The sequence below is a fragment of the Eurytemora carolleeae genome, unplaced genomic scaffold (assembly GCF_000591075.1).
Source record: "Eurytemora carolleeae unplaced genomic scaffold, Eaff_2.0 scaffold445, whole genome shotgun sequence".
In the NCBI taxonomy this organism is placed as follows: domain Eukaryota; kingdom Metazoa; phylum Arthropoda; class Copepoda; order Calanoida; family Temoridae; genus Eurytemora; species Eurytemora carolleeae.
In genome coordinates, this window is record NW_019396462.1 from 134,651 (window position 1) to 155,511 (window position 20,861).

The 20,861-nt window shown below is 31.1% G+C and overlaps 1 protein-coding gene and 1 long non-coding RNA gene across 3 annotated transcripts in view; both read right to left on the reverse strand.

The window, feature by feature from the left end:
• Nucleotides 1-15,215, reverse strand: part of LOC111703736 (transcription factor MafG) — a 24,965-nt gene extending 9,750 nt beyond the window's left edge. Inside the window, exon 1 of the mRNA XM_023475772.1 lies at nucleotides 15,163-15,215. Coding sequence (XP_023331540.1) covers nucleotides 15,163-15,206 — 44 coding nt within the window. The 5' untranslated portion in view covers nucleotides 15,207-15,215. The remainder of the gene's footprint in view (nucleotides 1-15,162) is intronic.
• Nucleotides 15,216-16,600: 1,385 nt separating this feature from the next.
• LOC111703737 (uncharacterized) lies at nucleotides 16,601-20,527 on the reverse strand. Of its 2 annotated transcripts, none has more exons than XR_002765679.1 (4): nucleotides 20,398-20,527; nucleotides 17,692-18,070; nucleotides 17,574-17,636; nucleotides 16,601-16,632 (listed from the first exon to the last, which is right to left on the reverse strand). It is a non-coding gene; the product is annotated as an uncharacterized LOC111703737 (long non-coding RNA). The 2 variants fall into 2 exon arrangements; XR_002765678.1 differs by having other exon boundaries at nucleotides 16,601-16,638; nucleotides 20,398-20,526.
• Between the last annotated feature and the right edge of the window lie 334 nt (nucleotides 20,528-20,861).

Consider the following 20,861-nt stretch of genomic DNA (forward strand, 5'->3'; position numbering starts at 1 on the left):
GGGGGGGGGGCGTGTGCAGAAGGATTAGAGAGAATGCATTTGCAACATTGCACGCAAACTAAGCTTTAAAAGTTATAGATTTTATTAAGACTGAAGAAGGAATAGGGAGGGAAAAGGTTTTTAAAATGTGGATCGGCATTTATATAATGCGGTTAAAAGAATGGAAAAGGAGAGCGGTTGTTGGAAAAAACGTTTCACCTATTCATATAAGGAAAGGGAGGAGGACAAAGGAGGCATTTATGCGTTTAAAGTGAAAGTAAATAAAAAAGTAAATAAACAACGTCGACGAAGATAGAGAAAATGCACAAATCATAGAGAGCGAAGATATAGAGAGTTTTTGTAAACGATACAAAATCTATTGTGTTTTTTTTAACCAATGTTTGCTCATATTAAATTGGTTTTTTTATTTCTAATTAATTCTAACCAAAGAATAAGTTAAAGAAGAAGAAAAAAATCAAATTTTATTATATAACTATGAATAAACCCAAAGATCTGTACTTTGTAAAAACTTAAAAACTAAGAGAGGATACAAATTTAATAATTTCCTCAAACTATAACGAATTGATTTATATGTCTTCCACGGTCAAATTAAATGTGTTATGCAGTGTACACTGCTACAGCTGCAGGAAATTAATGTAAGATTTAAGAATACAGAAAATAATTCTCTACAATTTACGAAAAATATAATAAATGAAAGAAAACAAACTTCTGAACTTTAAAATACGATTCCTTGCAAAATATGAAGAGTACGCAAGAAAATCAAAGGAATTGAGTCTTTGTCAAAAACTCTGATTTTTTAATCCCTAAATCTTAAGAACCCAATGTCATAAACCTTAGATATTTCAAACTATTCTATTCTGTTACTTTAAAAAATATAAGATTGAACCATCAGATTCTAAATAAACAGGGATTAGAAAATTTGAGGTTTTTAGAAGGAATCCTGAAGGAACCCTTTAAAATAAGTTCCCCACTTAAAGCCATTTAAACAAAATAAAAACTTTATATATCTGATAGAAAATGATTTTTTGCCACAAACTCTAATTTTTAAATCCCATGTATATCTTTGCAACCTGATATTTCAAACAATTAGATTATTTAATCTAACAGAATTCATAGTTAGACATATCTAAGGTATACTACATTGGGTTCCAAAGATTTAGAAAATCAGAGTTTGTGGCAAAGACTTGGTAGTCGATTCCGTTATGTATAAACGTGAACACTGACAACCCTGTACTGTATAGCTAAGAATATAAGATTTTTTAGATTGCAAAAAAAAAGAAAAAAGATTAAAAAAGTAAATGAGGAGAAAAAAGGGACAAAAAATGAAAATTATAAAAATGTAAGGTTTGAAGAATAACAATGTGTTTGGCACTTTTCTTAGAAATTATCTTTATTAAAAATTTTCTTAGAAACCCTACATAAATTTTAAGTACTCCGTCATTATTGCAAAAACATACATTTCATATCGTAGAAAAAAGTTGACAAACAATAAGTAGTAAACATGTTACTCGGAAAACCAAATAAAATAAAACTCTAATTCTCATAAAAAGTGCATCCAATCTCAAATTCATGGAACTGTAAAAATTGTTCCAGGGTTACGATATTGTATATATAATTTCCTCCCTATCTTCCTTCTAACAACTAACAAGACCAAGTTTAAAGAAAAGATAAAAAATATACTTTTTCCTTCTAGAGATTGTTTTTTCCAATACCTTGTTTACGAACGTGGGTAGTAAGAGTAAGGACGGTTTTGTTGTGAGCGGAGAAATTTGTCGCTGTGACGGAGAGATGAGGAGCGACGTTGTTCCATTCTACCGGAGGAGTCACTGGACCGGAGGAGTAGAATGAGGGGGGAGGTCGGTGGTGTTGTTCCTTGCAGGCATACAGCCAGTGGGTAACTGCAGCCTAAGGGCCGGTATTCTCTCTACCGAACACTCACCAACTATCTATCTATCTAGGGTTGTATCTATCTATCAGGGTCTAGCAAATACTCCAGATCCGGCTACACAGTTCTACTCTATAGAACTTAATGTCACACCTTAACTCCTTAGGTCTAGGCGGAGTATCTTGTATCCTGTTCAACCTATACCTAGCTTAGGTGTACCTAAATACCTAGATATACATATACTTAAATGTCTAGATTCCTAGATACCTAGATACCTAGATACCTAGATATCTGGATACCTGGATACCTGGATACCTGGATACCTGGATACCTGGATACCTGGATACCTGGATACCTGGATACCTGGATACCTGGATACCTGGATACCTAGATATCTGGATACCTGGATACCTGGATACCTAGATCCCTAGATATCTGGATACCTGGATACCTGGATACCTGGATACCTGGATATTTTTATATCTTCATATATCTGGCTAGAAATATGTGTGCAACAAACGTTTGTATCTTAAAATTTGTATATGTCATGAATTTTAGAAATTTCATGTTTTTCCTATCAGAATTAGAGGACAGCTTACGATAAAAACTTACGACAGTTAAAGTTCAGTTTTTAATGGTTTAAAGTAATATTTTATCATTTTATTTTCAAACTTTTGTAAATATCATGGAAAATTTAAAATGGTGACGTAAAATGAAAAAGTGGGTTAGTGCAATATTGAAGTTTTGGTGAATATTTTTTCCAAACTCCTAAGTTCAATTTTCATTTAGAATTTTTAATGAAACTGATTTTAAGAATTTTTAGCTTATGAGAATACAGTTCTAATTAGCATTACTTGTTAAAAACATATTTTAAAATCAAACAACTACAGTAAACTTTGCAAATATTTGTTTCCTTATTCTTCTGTTACTAAAACAGGAGACAAAAAGTTGGAAGGGGGAGGATAATTAATACCCATCAAAAGTAAAATTTATTTATTTCAACCCTTTCATAGGTTCATAGCTCGCTCAGTTTGTTCCTGTCCCCCCTGGAGAACTGGTTTAAGTCTCAGGTTTAAATGAGATTTGTTGTTTAAACAAATTAAGGTCCCTTTGCAGATATTGAAAGAAAAAATGAGGGATCTCTAGCAAAGATTTAAAAGGAAGTTAAGGTCCCCCAGGAGACATTCAAAGGGAACTTAGGGTCCCCTGGGAGAAATTAAAAAAATGTTAGGGTCCCCGTGTAATAATTTAAAAGCAAGGTAAGGTCTCATAGTCATAGGAAATATTATAAAGGAATGTAGGGTCCCTTTGTAGAAAATAAAAAGGGAAGTTAGGGTCCCCTAGGAGAAGTTTAAGAGGAGAGTTGTAGAGTCCCCTTGCAGAAGTCAATAAGAAGTTAGAATTTAGAGAAATTCAAAAAAGAAGTTACGGCCCCCTTGTAGCAATCTAAAAGGGAAGCTAGGGTCCCCAAAGAAAAATTTAATTGGAAGTTAGGGTCCTCGTGGAGAACTTCAAAAAGGAAGTTAGGTTCCCTTAGGATAAATTCGAGAGGGAAGTTAGGGTCCCCAGGGAGAAATTCAAAACGAAAGTTAGGGTCCCCTGGGATTAATTCAAAAAGAAAGTTAGGGTCCCCAGGGATAAATTCAAAAAGAAAGTTAGGGTCCCCTGGGAGAAATTCTAATGGGAAGTTTTGGTCTCTTGTAGAAATCTTAAAGAGAAGTTAGGGTCCCCTGTAAGAAATTCTAAAAGGAAGTTAAGGTCCCCTGTAAGAAATTCTAAAAGGAAGTTAAGGTCCCTTGGGAGAAATTCAACAGGGAAGTTTGGATCCCCTGTAAGAAATTCTAAAAGTAAGTTAAGGTCCCCTGGGAGGAATTCTAAAAGGATGTTAAGGTCCCCTGGGAGGAATTCTAAAGGAAGTTAAGGTCCCTTGGGAGAAATTCTAAAAGGAAGTTAAGGTCCCTTGGGAGAAATTCTAAAGGAAGTTAAGATCCCTCGGGAGAAATTCTAAAGGAAGTTAAGGTCCCCTGGGAGAAATTCTAAAAGGATTTTAAGGTCTCTTTTGAGAAATTCTAAAGGAAGTTAAGGTCCCTTGGGAGAAATTCTAAAGAAAGTTAAGGTCCCCTGGGAGAAATTCTAAAAGAATGTTAAGGTCCCTTGGGAGAAATTCTAAAGGAAATTGAGGTCCCCTGGGAGAAATTCTAAAAGGATGTTAAAGTCCCTTGGGAGAAATTCAAAAGGAATGTTAGGATCCCCGAGTAAAAATTCAAAAGCAAGGTAAGGTCTCATACGAAAGATTATATAGAAATGCAGGGTCTCCTAATAAAATTTTATGATAAATAAAGGGTCCCTAGAATCAATATAAAAGGGAAGTTAGGGTCCCCTAGGAAATTTAAAATAAAATTTAGGAACCCCTAGTATAAATTATATTAGACTAGAATCCCCCTCCAGTTATTAACCTAAACACGAATGATATATTTTGAATGGAAAGTATAAAATGACAGCAGCTATTGTTGGTTTGTTTAGTCAATATAAACTAGAAAAGGTAAATGTAAGTGTAAAAGGAAAAAACTAAAAAATAGAAGAAATAAAAGAAAAAAATATTATGATTCAAGGTTACCCACCAAAGATGAGACTGTACGAAATGCATACTGTCTGTTTCCTTTTATTCATGATTCTACACAACTATAAATTGTGTCTTTCTTTGCCTAATAATTTAATCAGCAATGTCAAGACTTTATCCGCGCCAGTGGACCTAATTTACCCTTGAAATCGTCATATTTTTAAAGCTTTAAGTCGTCTTTACAATCTCATCCTTTGTGGGTAACCTTGCAGTTAGATGCTTGTGAGAGGAAACACATCAAATTGAAGTAAATTTATGTTAGATAAAATTTTAATACACGGGTTCGATCTTTTTTTTCTTTTTCTCCATTAGAATCTTAAAAAAGTTTTAAATATTTAAGATGCATATTTCTTAAATTAAACTTCATTTTCTCATTCTTATGCAAAATATCAAATTTAAAGGAGCAGCTACTAGGGTACAAAGGTATGTGAGTAGATGTACATTAGGGAAAATATCATTTAAGAATTAGCTTGATGGCAAATGCTATTGAGAGAATGCACACAGAAAAGACTAAAACTGAAAATATTTTCAAACTGTTTCTGATTTATTTGACTTAAAAAGTTGTATTTTTAATTGGACAGTAAGCCGAAGTAGATATAGTAGAATGAATAAAAAATAAGAAAGTATTAAACTAGAATGAATGAGAGTAAGAAAGTCAGAAAGAAAGAAAGTATATAAACAAGAATGAATGACAAATAAGAAAGTATTAAACTAGAATGAATGAAAATAAGAAAGTAAGAAAGAAAGAAAGTATATAAGCAAGAATGAATGACAAATAAGAAAGTACTAACAAGAATGAATGAAAAGTATGAAAGTATTAAACTAGAATGAATGAAAGTAAGAAAGTGAGAAAGAAAGGAAGTATATAAAAAAGAATGAATGAAAAATATGAAAGTAAGAAAGTACTAAACAAAAATGAATGAAATATAAGAAAGGATTAAACTTAAATGAATGAATGAATGTATAAGGATTGTGTATAAGATGACATGAAGAAAATAAAGTGTTAAGATATATTTTCTTAGAACTAAACCTTCTTGGATTAAACGGGACTGAAGCCCCCCCCCCCCCCTTTAAGAAAGTGCAGCCCAATTCATTAAAAAACTTTCTTTGTATAAAAGAAGTCATGGGAAGGATATGAGTTGAGATATTTTAACCCATTTCTTAGATATTCATCTAATTACACTAGAACTCCAACTATTACAGCCCTGTAATTATTTAATTAAAATTCATGTTTTTCCCCGGGGGTTTAATTAATTAATTAATTTTCTAGATTACACATGGATTTTTTAATCTGTTTCTGTAGTTCTAACATGGCGGTGGAGGGAGGAAAAACATGACCGACTGTTCAGTGTGCAGTACACATATTAACATGTTTTCGAAGAATTTCCCTTTTTAATTTGATGATTTTTTTCTATCTTTCTGCAAACGTGGGATGTGAAAGTAAAACAAAACAAAAAATTATTAACCCTGTGGTTTTTTCTCTATAACTGAAAAACAGTTTATACTTCTTTACTTTATTAAAGTTGTAAACACATATAGCAAAATAATATTTTTTTGAAGCAATGGTAAAGTGGAGGATGGTCACTGATCGACGCCACATGTTAATATTTGTCAAACATAAAAATAGATATTTTAAGCATTATGCCGACGTACTTTATAAACTTTTTTAAAAACCTCTCTAGCAGTAGCACCCTAACCATTAAAGTTAGAGGTATATTTTTTTTGAGAACATTTTTTTTAGATCTAGATTTGGCTATGTAGTAAATTGATATTCATAAATGAAAGTTAAAGAAGCCATGCATACACTTTTCACTTTATTTTAAATTTTCACTTGTAAAAATCTTTGCTTACTTTTTAAATAGACATTAGTATTAAACTCTACACAATCTTACACTTTATATTTAAATAGACATTAGTATTAAACTCTACACAACCCCCCCCCCCTTTAAGAAAGTGCAGCCCAATTCACACTTTGTTACCCTTTTAACCTTATTCTGATTAACAGTAAGAAAGAAATCATTGTTTTATTTCTGCAAAAGTTTTAAATTCCGACAATTCAATTCTTTGTCTCAGAATCCGAAGGTCAATTTAAATTTCAAAAAGAAAATTTGACATTTTCAATGTTCATTATAATGATAATTTTTGCTAAACAAAATTAGGCATGATGTCCCTCTTTAAGTGAAGGGCTACTTGATTTTATCTGACAATCATTTTAAAGAAGAGTGGCTTGATCTCTATATTACAGTTATCCCAGCAAGATATGACCACTATGGGATAACCAAGAGGAATTTAATTACTTCATGAGACTACTGCTTGATCCTAAGATTAAAAACCTAAAATTTCTAACTTCAGCTGAGTGTTCATAATCTGAACCTAAACTCAACCAACTTTAGAATTAGTCCTGAACCACCAATTCATTGTTTAATATTTATCTTTTCTTCCTAGTTTTAATCTACGATAAGTCACCATTTCTTATAAAATATTTATAACTAGCTTGGGAACCCAGCTTTCCCTGGAACCTAAACTTTTGCGTTAAAAGCAACCCCACTTTAACCCTAACTTAAATTCGTATGGTTATACCACGAGTTTTTTAACAAAATTCGAGGCAAATAGGTCAAGGAGTTCCTGATTTATTATCGTTCCTGATTTATTATCGAATATACAAACAGACAGAGACTACTACTTTATAAATATATAGATGCATTATGGTAGAGTTTACCCCGGAAAAGTGTGTTCGTTAGAATAACAATCTTACACTTTATATTTAAATAGACATTAGTATTAAACTCTACACAATCTTACACTTTATATTTAAATAGACATCAGTATTAAACTCTACACAATCTTACACTTTATATTTAAATAGACATTAGTATTAAACTCTACTCAATCTTACACTTTATATTTAAATAGACATTAGTATTAAACTCTACACAATCTTACACTTTATATTTAAATATTTATATTTAAATAATCAACCCCTGCGGCTCAACTACGTCATACAATATGTTTAAACTTCATTTTTTCTTCTCCAGTTTACATTTAAGTGCACGAATCGAATAAATAAATAATGAATTCCTTATTGGGAGTTTCCTTTCAGAGTACACGTAACACAGAGGGGTATATGAGGTTGAGTGGGTGGTACTGTGTATCTGGGAGGGGGGGGGGGATTATGTTTTTTCCTAAAGTGTTTTGTGTTTTTTGGTGTATTTTGTGCCGAACAGACCTAAGGGACCAGCTAAACAAACATATCTATTTAAAAATCATTTTAAAGAATTTTCATTTTGTAAAATAATTTTGATTATATTTTTAAGCAATTTTAGGTTTAAAAGCAAAAAAAAGTATGAAAATGCTAGGGAACCCATAAAACTGAGAAACAGAAAGACGACATTTGAACAATCTAGTATTTGACATTGTTAGGAAAGTCTTTGAACGTAGGTAGAAAATCAACTTAATAAGTGAAATGGAACTGTGTAGGCTGAACAATAACTATCGGTTTTTCTTTTTTATTACGCTGTTTTTAATCATAAATTGGGTCTACGTCGTGTTTTCTCATTCCAAAGTGTTATAGGCCTCGCGGTATCTATTTAAAATATACCTTCCGACTTTTAACTTTGTGCTAAAATTGTTCAAAATCTCCTTTTTCAATTCTGAAACTTGCTAGTCAAAACTTTTGTCCATTCCTACCCTTTCGTTGTTAAGAGTAATTTGAACTAATTGAAGAGTATACTAAGTGTGTATGTGTGTGCAGTGTTTGGGTGCTAATTGGTGCAGAGCAAATAAAAGGTCATATAATGGAATTTTGAAAATATTTTGTATGACGTAACAATTTTGTAGCAATTATGATATTAATATTCGGTGCTAGCTTAGGAACCCACGTTGCCTGGTCCTTTACCTATAAAAGCCGAGAAACTCAATTAAGAATTTTAAAACAAAGCTAAGAACATTCCCATGGTTCTTCCGAGTTACCCGATTAAATTTGAGGCAAAGCATTCAGAGAGGGTTTCATGAGTTGTGATCGGACATAAAAAACATACAACAAACAGAGATTACTACATAAAAACATACAACAAGCAGAGATTACTACATAAAAAACATACAACAAACAGAGATTACTACATTATGTTTAAAGATAAAGAGTTTTAATCTATTTATATACAGTATTGATCTCTGACGTTTGTTGTTTTATTTGACTGATCATAACTCACGAACCCCTAAACAAGTTTGCTTCTAATTTTGACGGAAGAACTCGGAAGAACCAGGGAACCAGGGAGGTATTCATAGCTTGGTTTAAAATGTCTAAGTTGAATAGGCTAACTCATACAAAGAAAACTATGTTTGAAGGCAAAAAATAAATGAACAATATCAACAAGCAATATCAATATTTAAAAATATATTTCACACATTTGAGATTTCTACGAAATAATAATAACCTACAGTGATAACCAGAAAACTGTAGAATAGGAAGACGACATTAAAGCAATGCCGAAGTTCATGTGATATTGTTACAAAGCAAAGAGCTTTACTATTAAGTTATTAAATAAATTACTATGTGAAATGGGTCTGTTTACACTGCTCAATCGCTGTGTTTCCTGTTCATTAAAAGTCATAATTTGAGTCTAAAAGTCGACTTCCTATTCCAGAGTTTTCTGGTTCTCACTGTATATTTATTTTAAAGGAACTGCGATGTAATTTTAGCGACTTATCATTAAATAATTAAATTACTTTAAATTAAATTAAATAATTAAATTAAATTAAATTTAAATGGCTGAATCACAACAGTACCCTGTAAACCTTTTTCTGATTAGGAATTTGTAATGTTGAAGATAACTTCATTTGTATAGCTAGAAAATTGTTTAATTCTGTCCATTTCTTCCCTTGCTTCCAATGCAGAAAGCACAATCGAAAACAATAAAGTTTCCAAGAAATAATATTGGATAGAATCATCATTAATCAAGCAAAGCTTTTAAGGTAACCTGTGTGAGTCAGACATGCCTGCACTCTTAAAATTGAGAGTCAGTTGAAATTTTTTTCTGAGAAATAACATGATTTGGTTAATTTATGCCGCGTAGAGATCACCATTGAGTTTAAAGCCTAAAGGAATTGAGTCTTAGCAACAAACTCTGATTTTCTAATCCTTGTATTGTCCCAACCAAATTTCGTAGACCTTTGATATTTCAAACTATGAATTCTGTTAGCTAAACTGATCTAAGTTTGAAATATCAAATGTGTACAACATTAGTCGCTAAGATATTGGAATTCGAAAATTTAAGTTTGTGCCAAAAACTCAATTCCTTTGCCAATTTTCGAACTAACGTTTAATATTTTTAACGAAGCCTCAATTATATTTTCAAGTGTTTGTCAGACTTGAAGGGGTTTTCTGTAAATTGGGAATATTATTTCTAGTATTTTCTATGCATGTAAAAAAACATCAAAATTTGAATAAGTTACAAGAAACTTTTTGTAATTTAAGATTGGTTTAATTTTTACGGAGTAAATATTTTTTTTTCATTACTCACAATATCGTTTAAATATTAAAAACACTTTAATATCGATGCATTAAAATATTATTATTATTTCCTTGGTCTACAATTTGTGTAGAAAATACAATAATAAATAAAACTACAGAAAATGTCATACATAGAACCCCCCCCCCAAAAAAAAAAAAAAAAAAAAAAAACAACGAAAAAAGTTGTGCCACTTTTTTAATTCGGTATTAACTTGACAAAAAAAGAGAAAAATGTCTTTTACTAAAATTAAGAGTTTTTAATAAAAAAATAGAATATTAAAAAATATACAAAATAAAAGATTAAAAATTTTAAAAAGATCAAATATTAGATATAACTTAAGTGTCACTTAAAATACTTAAATTCATTTATTTATTAAGTTATTTAATTTTTCTTCGAATAACTTAATAAAAACTATTCTTCTTCAAATATCATTTATTTTGTTTTATTTTTTATTTATTAGCTTCTTTAAATTTGTCATTAGAGTTTAAGAATCGATAATAGTTTATTGTCATTTTGAAAATATAAAAATTTTAAATTGGAATAAGAAAACTATAGGTTTAGTAAAATTATTTAAATTTTACAATGCAGTGCAAATATGTATGTTTTATGTAATTTTATCAAATATTTATTTAGTATCTAATTTTAAAAACTTATAAGTGTTCTATTGCTTTCATTGTATCAATAATTATTCTTATTTTTCTTTCAGCATTTATATATAATTATTTTTGCTGGTCCTGAGTTTCCGATAAAATATCGGGAAAAATTCACTTAAAATAATTACATAGTGAGTAAACATACTCAACCTCACCTAACATACCCCCCCCCCCCATGACAACCTCTGCCCCTCCCTATCATTATTAACACCCCTCCCCCCTCCCATGACATCCCCTGCCCCCCTCCCTCTAGGAAAAGAAAAAATAGTGAAATTAAAAATATGCCTGACCCATTTTCGTATTATCTGTGTGAGCATTTTTGCACTTTTTTCCGTTCAATAAAAGAAATTATTTGATAATATAACATAAAAATAAAGTTTGTTTACTATATCCAGAACAATGGTTATAAACTGGTGTTGCCGCCATAGCTTTGCAACCACAAATTTCGTCCAATGTTATTTTTTCAAGAAAAAGAAAAAAATTACTATTTTATCTTTAAGAAGCTTTTGAAAAGGAATTTGAGTCTTTGTCACAAACTCTGATTTTCTGTCTCCTATATCTTTGCAACCCAACCTTAGATATTTCAAACTATGAATTCTGTAAGATCAATAAATCTAGGTTTGAAATATCAAAGGTTACACACTCAGGTTGCAAAAATATAGGGATTTAAATTTGAGTTTGTGACAAAAACGCATTACCTTTAAATACGAATATTACTTCAAGAATCAGTTGAATTTGACAATCTCTTTTTCATTACCGACCAAACTAAAAGAGATCATTTAAATTTTTTTTCGACAAAATAAAATGCGAATCGCCTACATGTGTCCATTTTTAAAACCTGAAAATATTTTTTTGTTAATTTTCTCATTTAACTGAAATCCTTCAGGAACGAACCGTAGGCCCATACGCCCCCTCCCCCACCACCACCACCACAACCACCTGTACCCTTCTCACCTTTGATTTCATTCATACCTTATAAACCTACCCTCCCCTTTGAATGACAACCTTTACACGATTAATGAGTTGGTTAAGTAATGGTGTTAAACTACTTCTGCCTTCTGTATACCTAGAATGCGACGTGATGGATTTAAACGATTTGTCAGGGGGTGACGGAGGGGGGGGGGGGGTGACGTGCCGAAATATGTCCTTCCCTGTTTGATAATGCTTCAACTCAAATAAATTAGTTGCTATTGTAGTTCTCTCGCATGAAGTTGGGATTCCCTGGATTCCAGACTTCTCATTGGTTGGTTTCAGATCAGCTCGGACTCTCATTGGTTCAACGTCCTGGTCTCATTTAACCATGAAAGTTACACAAACCGTTTCTCCTCAAGTCATTTAGAATAAAAAAAGTTTCTGGAATAAAATCCAATTAAAAGTTGCGAAATTTAGAATTGTGAAAGACAGCACGTAGCTAGAAACCCGACTATTCTTCTTATAAACCACTAAAACTTTTTTAAAAAGTCAACTAAAATTTCATCTTAGCTTAAGAATTTTCCAACAACTTGAGTAAAATATAAAAATAATGTTAAAACTTAAAAACGTTGAGCCCAGGGAATAGGGAATTGGGCCCTACAAACACCAATTTCTTCTTCTCTCAGTGAGATTGAAATTAATCGAAAATTTAAGATCAATTGATGAAAATTCTATTTCTTATTCATATTAAAGAATTTTATACTTCCGTCAAGAGATGAAGATAAAAAGCCTATCTATAGCCTAAAATGAATAAATATGTTACAAATGGAAAGAAGTGTAAGTATATTGTAGTTACATGTATCTTAATCCTTCAAGTATATTCCTAAATTGAAATTACAATAATATGACCAAACAAACACTGACAACCCCTTTTTATAATAATGTCAATTATTTTAAACAAAAAATAGACACATGTCTTTTATACTTGCTGACATTTGGACGCCTCATTAAAAATGTTATAGGTTTAATACTATTAAAATTACATAATACATTATGTAAAACTTATACATATGATATCATATTTTATATCAATAGTATGATAGTTAAGATTTATTACATGCATAAAAGGGTATAATGTAATATGATATGATATGATATAATATAATGTAATACAATATAATATGAATAGTAAAATAATATATATTTATATATATATGTCCTACTAAATACAGTCAATATATATATATATATATATATGTCCTATTAAAATACAGTATATATATATATATATGTCATATTAAAATACAGTAAACCCTAAACAGCGGTAAGATTGTAAAATAGTGACTGTCAAGTGGTTTAACGGCAGCATGAGTTGCTAGAAGTATATTTAATGTACACAACAAATATAAACAGTAGACAACCTTACTTTCCTTTACTTTCTTCCTTTTCTTCCTTTCTTCCTCACCCCACCCTCTCACATTCCTTTCTTTCCTTCCTTATCAATAAATTTTTCCTTCGCTTTCCTTTCTTTCTGGTTCTTTAACTGTCCGTTCTTCTTTTCCCTTCTCTTTCTTTCCTAAACAATATATCTTTCCATTTATTTCCACTAAATACCTTTCCTCCCTTCTCTCTTTCCCTAAATTCCTTCCCTCGCTTGCCTCCCTCTAAAAAACAATTACTTTCATTAAATTAAATTTCTAATTACATAATTTTTCATAACTTCATTTCCTATTCCTTTCCTTCCTAGATTTCTCTTCATCATATTTCCTTTCTATTCTGCCTTTCTGTTTGGTAGAAATCAAAACACAGTGTTCATGTGGACAACAGTTAACAGACAATTAATAATAGAAATAAAAGTTGATTTAAAGAAATTATATATTAGGAGAAAACGCTATCACTACTTTAACTATGGACTAGTTACCATAAAGACTATTAATAAAAATAGATATCTATAGTTGGTAGATCTACTGGCATATATATTTATAGAATAGCAAGTGGATAGATACAACTAGATAGATAAATAGATAAGAGGTGAATACCAGACAATGTAGGCAGTTTTAGATCATTAGAAATGTAGAATAGCAAACAGACAAACTAGCAGACATAAATTGAAACAGATAACAGCCGCAACACTAGACAGATAAACTAGCAAACACGCAACTTGACAGATAAACTAGTAGGCATACAACTAGACAGATAAACTAGCAAACACGCAACTTGACAGATAAACTAGTAGGCATACAACTAGACAGATATAATAACAGACGCAACACTAGACAGATAAACTAATAGACATACAACCAGACAAATAAACTAACAGACACACAACCAGACAGATAAACTAGCAGACACACAACTAAACAAATAAACTAACAGACAAACAACCAGACAGAAAAATACCCTGTCTGAACTTCTGAAGACAACCGCACAAGTCTACAGTCTACAGTTTGATAGATTGACAAATATATATTATTGTTATGGTATAAATTCCCTTCTCTTTACACTCATTAGTCTAACAGAATTCTACACAGTAGGGGGGAAAGGTTTAGGAGTAAAGGGGAGTAAGGGGATAGGTTTAGGAGTACAGGGGAGTAGGGGGATAGGTTTAGGAATACAGGGGAGTAGGGGGATAGGTTTAGAAGTAAAGGGGAGTAAGGGGATAGTTTTAGGAGTAAAGGGGAGTAAGGGGATAGGTTTAGGAGTACAGGGGAGTAGGGGGATAGGTTTAGGAGTAGAAGGGAGTAAGGGGATAGGTTTAGGAATTGAGGGGAGTAGGGGGGATAGATTTAGGAGTAGAGGGGAGTAGGGGGATAGGTTTAGGAGTAGAGGGGAGTAGGGGGATAGGTTTAGGAGTAGAGGGATAGGTTTAGAAGTAGAGGGGAGTAGGGGGATATGTTCATGAGGATAGGGGAGTAGGGGGATAGGTTTAGGAGTAGAAGGGAGTAGGGGGATATTCAGGGTTGAGGGGGTTTTAAGAAATTGACCAATTTTTCTCTTGTCGCAGGAAACTCCGCTCACAACACGTAGTTCCGGAGTAAACAATAGAGGACAAATCATAGAGATAACAGATATAGAGTAGTCAGGTAGATCATAGAGATAACAGATATAGAGTAGTCAGGTAGATCATAGAGATAACAGATATAGAGTAGATAGGTAGATCATAGAGATAATAGATTTAGAGTAGTCAGGGAGATCATAGAGATAAATTCTATATTTACTAAATGGATCATGAAAAAGCATATAATAAACTGGTCATATAATAAGTTAAAAAAGAAAAGGCAATAGAGTAGTCACAAAAGATGATCATGCAGGGCTGAAATTAAAAAAAAATTCGTAATAAAAAACAATTTTTATCTAAACCCCTTAAAATAGTGAAATAAGAAGATAACTGTGAGACTAAAGCTATAGATTAAAAAAGTCGGAACCTAAAACACCGCATTTATGCAGTTGACAATGTACAATACTGGTAAATTATTTGTTTTTTTTTAAGTGCACAGAGGACTGATTAAATGTCGTCTTCCTTTAATTCACAGTTCTATGGGTCTTTTTGTAGTGTGCAGAATCCAATATTGTAATTCCTACCTTTGTTTCATCTGAACTATTTCGTCCCTGTTTAATCCTCTCATTTTCAGCTGTCTAACCAGAGAAAAATTAAAATTTACTAAAAAAAATTTCGTGGATTTTTGGGCCCATTTTTTGTATATTTTTGTATAGGGTAAACTCACATAGCATTTGTTTTTAGTTTAAATAATTGTTTGATAGCGGACAGGACACCTTAACAATTATCTTACAAGTTTTTTCAATTCAAAACGACAGAAAGGAGAATATGCTTGCTATAATAAAGCTAGAATGATTACTAGAGAGAGGTCTAAAAATAGAAAATTTCCTAGAAACCGTTTTACAGTTTATATGATAAAAGCCTTAAAACCACCTTTTCTCAAATCTTGGCCTAAGTTTGCATTGTCATTCAATATTGCCAAAAATGACAAGACTTTTCGCACTTTTCCAGACGTCTTAGAATTCCCAAATATGCATATATTAAAAGTACAACTTTTAAGCCCTCTGATTTAACAGAACTTGTATAAGTTCGAAATCAAATATCAAAAGACTTTTACAGCGGGTTGCATAGATATAAGGATTAGAAAATTAAGAGTTTGTGGCAGAAAGTGAATTCCTCTCAAGTGGTGAATTCTATGCACTGCATGTACATTGTACAATTGTACACGAGAATGCTTCATATTTTAAATAGCTAATAAAAGTCTAAAAAGCAGCCGTCTGTATCCTTCCTTTAACATAAGAAATAACGTTAATAATTCTTTCAGTTTAAATCGAGGCAATATCTTGGGCAATCTTTTATAATAACAAAAGTTTAATGAAAATTTAAAAATTCTAGCTACATTTCTTCAACTTTTTTGGGACTTTTTACTGTACAAATATTGTTAATTTTTAATAAAATGCAACAAAAAAAAATTATTGTCAAAAACGAAGGGAGGAGGGTATCTCAGGGTGTCCCTTTCATCCTGAATGTTGAACATTTTTAAAACTTAAAAAATAAAAAATAAAATTATATTTTTTTACGCGCAACATTTGGAAAATTTTATATGTTATTTCAACTAAGGATTTATACTTCATCAATTACAAAGGTCATTTATTCCACGTTAATATCAATTTTTTTCATTTTTTCCTAAACTTTAAAGTAAATATGTTCAAATTATATTTTAATAATTTATCTTAAAATTTTCTTTTCTTTAATATATTCGACAGTTCGTTTCAAGAAGTATTCAAATAATTTAAGTAAGATCCTAAAACTTGATATGGTATAACCAGACAACTGTTGAAAAGGTTGACGACTTTAGAGCAATAATGTTGTGTATTGCACTCTGTTACAACCCAAATGGAGGTCTTATTGAAATCATAACTTGAGTCTTAAAGTCGGCTTACTATTCCAGAGTTTTCTGGTCCTCACCGTAGAAAAATGTCGCTAAAAATTTACTTTATCATTTGTTAAATAAAAATTTACCTGAATCATAGGTGGGCTAACAGGTCGGCTTCCTTTTCCTCAAAAAAATTAAAGATGAAAAAAACAAGAAAAAACGTTCGTCTGCTAACATTAAAATTCTTGATGATATAAATCCACAAAATCCAAATAAAATCTTGCAGACTTCATGAGAAGACTCCAGTGAGGAATAATTATTCAGTTTTTTCTCATTTATTCGATCAATGTTTCTTTCCTTGCAGTCATACACATGTTTGTCTCTCTTTCATTAAGATCATTTAAAAAAACTCTAAAAAAAACAAACATCAGAATTTTAATCTGTTAATCGATAACACCTAAAAGAAGTCTTTAAAGTCTCATTTATTTTGGATAATCCTTTACAATAATCTAATTTCGGATAATCCTTTACAATAATCCAATTTTGGATAATCCTTTACAATAATCTAATTTTGGATAATCCTTTACAATAATCTAATTTTGGATATTCCAATAATCTAATTTTGGATATTCCAATAATCTAATTTTGGATATTCCAATAATCTAATTTTGGATATTCCAATAATCTAAACACATCTTAAAGGTCGTCTTCTCTAAATACTATGGAATTTATCTTCGTCTGCCTGTACTCTGTATGAATGTTGTCAAATGAACATTATCAGAAATAGGAACATTTGTGTTTATTGTTATTCTTAAATGTTTGATCTCTATATTCAATGTTGGTACTTTCATATTTGAGTATTGGTGTTTGATCCTTTGATTAAAGTTATCTCAGCATGATGTCTGTCACGGTATCGACGAGGAATTTAATTAATTCGCAGATCTACATAAGATGGAAATTATTTCTTAATTCCGACTTTTGTGCTGTTTAGATATAAAAAAAACTACTGGTGGTTTTCATTGTTGCTACGGCAAAGGTTAAAAGGGTACGAATATTATAAAGAACTCTCTAGTGTTACTTAAAATTTATTTACAGACCCTTTAATTTGCATCTGTTTACCTGAACTAATATGTAGACCTCCCATTCCAGAACTTATACCTCCACCCATAGATACCAAACCACCTTAGAATATTCTTAGTTATAATAATAATAATAATAATGATAATGATAAAAATACCTGTATATGAGCTTGGTATTCCAAGATGATCTAGTCCTGGACTCATCCCAACCCTGCTCACTGGCAGCTCATAACCGGACATTCTTCAACAAGTGCAATTGCTTCCTATAGTTATGAGCAATTGTTATGTGCGCCTTTGTAGGCAATTGCTTCAGGCAAAAATATGGGTAATGACTTCATGCACACAGTTTGGTTATGCCCCCTGACATGTGCAAGTTGCTTCATGCAAAGATGCTCCCAACTTTTTTGCACACAGCAAAGTGTATTTTTGCACACAGCAAAGTGTATTTTTTCCTGTTTGCCGGCACAATTTACTTCCAGTATAATATTTTTCGACGCTATTTCTTTTCTCCTCAACAACCTTTTGAAAATCTTGTCTCTGAAACATAAAAGATTGTTTTTTAAAAAATACATATTTTTATTTTTTGCATATATTAAAAGTACAACTTTTAAGCCCTCTAATTATAAATATATAATTATGTCGAAGTTATAAGTTTTGAGAAGAACGTCTTCCTTTTAAATCTGTCGATTAATTTTTTTATTTGGCATTTTAATATTTCATCATTCTGATAAATTTCAATTCCACAGTTTTTAGTAGATTAATAAAGTTATTGGCAAAATTTCATATGTCAACTCCTTTTTATCTTAATTTTATTATTAATTGTTATTTATTAAATAGTTCGAGACTTCCAAAGAAGTAATTTGACATATTTTAAATAAACCTTCGCAAATATATTCCTAATGAACAGATACTTTATTTATATTCGCTCTTTATTTAAAAATGAACTCATAAAGATCAAAAAAATGTTATTGATCTAATAAATGGAGTGTAAACGTAATATTAAATCCTAGAGGAGCGTTTTCAATTTACAACGATACTCTTAAAAGCTTTGTCTGATCAAGAATAAATTTTCTTTATTTCTCTTTGAAATTTTTGAAATTTTTTTTTATTTTAATTTCCACGTTAAACTAACTTGCGGATTACGTGCTCCAGAAACAATGGAAAATATTGTTAGAATTAAACATATATTTAAGCTAGTAAGAAAAGACCGTTATAGATTAGAAAATAGTTTATAGGGTTGTGAATCGGACATGCCAATTCGAAAATGAAGGGTCACTTGAAAAAAAAAGCACGAAAGTCCCTTCTATTAAATTTATTTACTCAGACAAATAACTTCGACTGCTTTAGTACAAAAATAGCGTTCAAATTCCAACCCTTCTAATTGTCGGCTGTACAATGTACTGTTTACAGATATTGTATATATACTGTATCTCTATGTATATAAAGTAGTATTCTTTGTTCGTCTGCTTGTATATGTCCGATTATAAATCATAAACCCCTTCACAAATTTACCTACAATTGTGGTAGGGAAGCGAAGCTCAAAATTACTTAGATAAGTGAGTTAACTTTTCTAGCGAAAATTTATTTTCCAGGGAAAGCTGGGATCCCAAACTAGTATTGTATATTATCCAGGGAAAGCTGGGATCCCAAACTAGTATTGTATATTATCCAGGGAAAGCTGGGATCCCACAAATAATTAATTTAATTATTTATTTTCCCTTCATTAATACTTCAATAGAAATATCAATTAAAAACTTATAGTTTAGGTCGGTTCAACTATCTATCTATCTTTATATCTATACATCTATTTATCTATCTATCTATATATATAAATACATTGTTCAAAGAATTGTAACTACTGAGGATCGTCATGATAGACGTGAAACATTATGTTTAGTATAATTCTTTATTTAATAAAAATGTGAAGTTAAAAACTGACTAACTAACAGCTAGCTAGCTAGCTTTCTATCTATTGAAATGGCTAAACTCTATCTATCTATCTATCACTCTATCTATCTATCTATTTATTTATCTATAAGTAAATATCTATCTATCTTCTATTGAAAAGGCTAAATTCTATCTATTAGTATTAATCTTGCTCTGGTTGTTTATTTGGTTGTCTGATCATACGGGTCACGAACCTCTTGACCGATTTGCATCAAATTTAGATTGGGAAATTTACGTTTTAAGGCAAATCCGGTGGTCCCAAGCTAGAAATGTAATAAAATCAGCTTTATAAAGATAACAATTTTGCTACAAAATGATTGATGATTATAGCAAAATCTCTCAAACCCCTTGATAGTGCCTTTTATTATCAACATTTTTTATTTTTCTTTTAAAGACTCTTTTTTTAAAAATTCCATAAAAATCAAAATGTTTGGCAGAATTACTTGGACGACATTTATGCCTCGTAACTCCATTAGTTTTGTTTCTGCACCCGACAATAAATAATTAGTTTTTGTTCATAGTTGCATTATTATTCCATTTTTGTTATCATTACCTTCTCTTCAGAGTAGAAGTTGCATTTGGAATATGAAAGATTTCAAACTTAAATGAAATTAACTTGATTCTGAACAGCGGTTCTCTTAAAGCCTTCGTCTGAGAAGAAATGACGAAATAATCTTAATTTTTTATCTGAAACCTGCAATTTTTCAATTGCAGTATTCCTTTTAAAAGTGACTCGGGAATTTTTCCCGCTAAAAAAAGAAAATTGACAGAATTCCCGACGGTTAAAGCTAGAAAACGACGATATCATCCTCATTGGTGCTCAGATAAAGGTGTAAAAGCTACCGTTGTGAATAGGTCATGCAACTTTTTAATTGGGAGGGTCCCCTCACATTATTTTGACAATTTGGTATTGTTACCTAAGGTTTCTTTCTGTGCCTATAGCTGCAGGTGTGAAGAGTCTATATATATAATATAAATAGGAATCTTGAACCAAACACACTCCAGGATACCGTCCGCTCTCTTCAACCGCCAAATATATACTGATCAACTCAGAAATATATTTATTTATCATATATTGGAATATTATACAATATATACATGATCATATGAATAAGTTAATTAAGTATAATTCCAGTTTTAAAACTAAAATGGCATATGTACGGAAGTCATTATTATCAATGTTTGATCCCTCATTACATTTTTTTTTACTTTTTGAAATGCATAAAATAATGAAGATATAAAAGTGAAGAGTATATTATTATCTAAACTATTAAACCACTAGCTTAACCTTAATCAAACTCATTGAACACGTTTCCTTCCAACAATGTAACACCTTTAAAATCGCGGTTGAATAGTTTTCTCCCTCTCATAAAGGTTTACA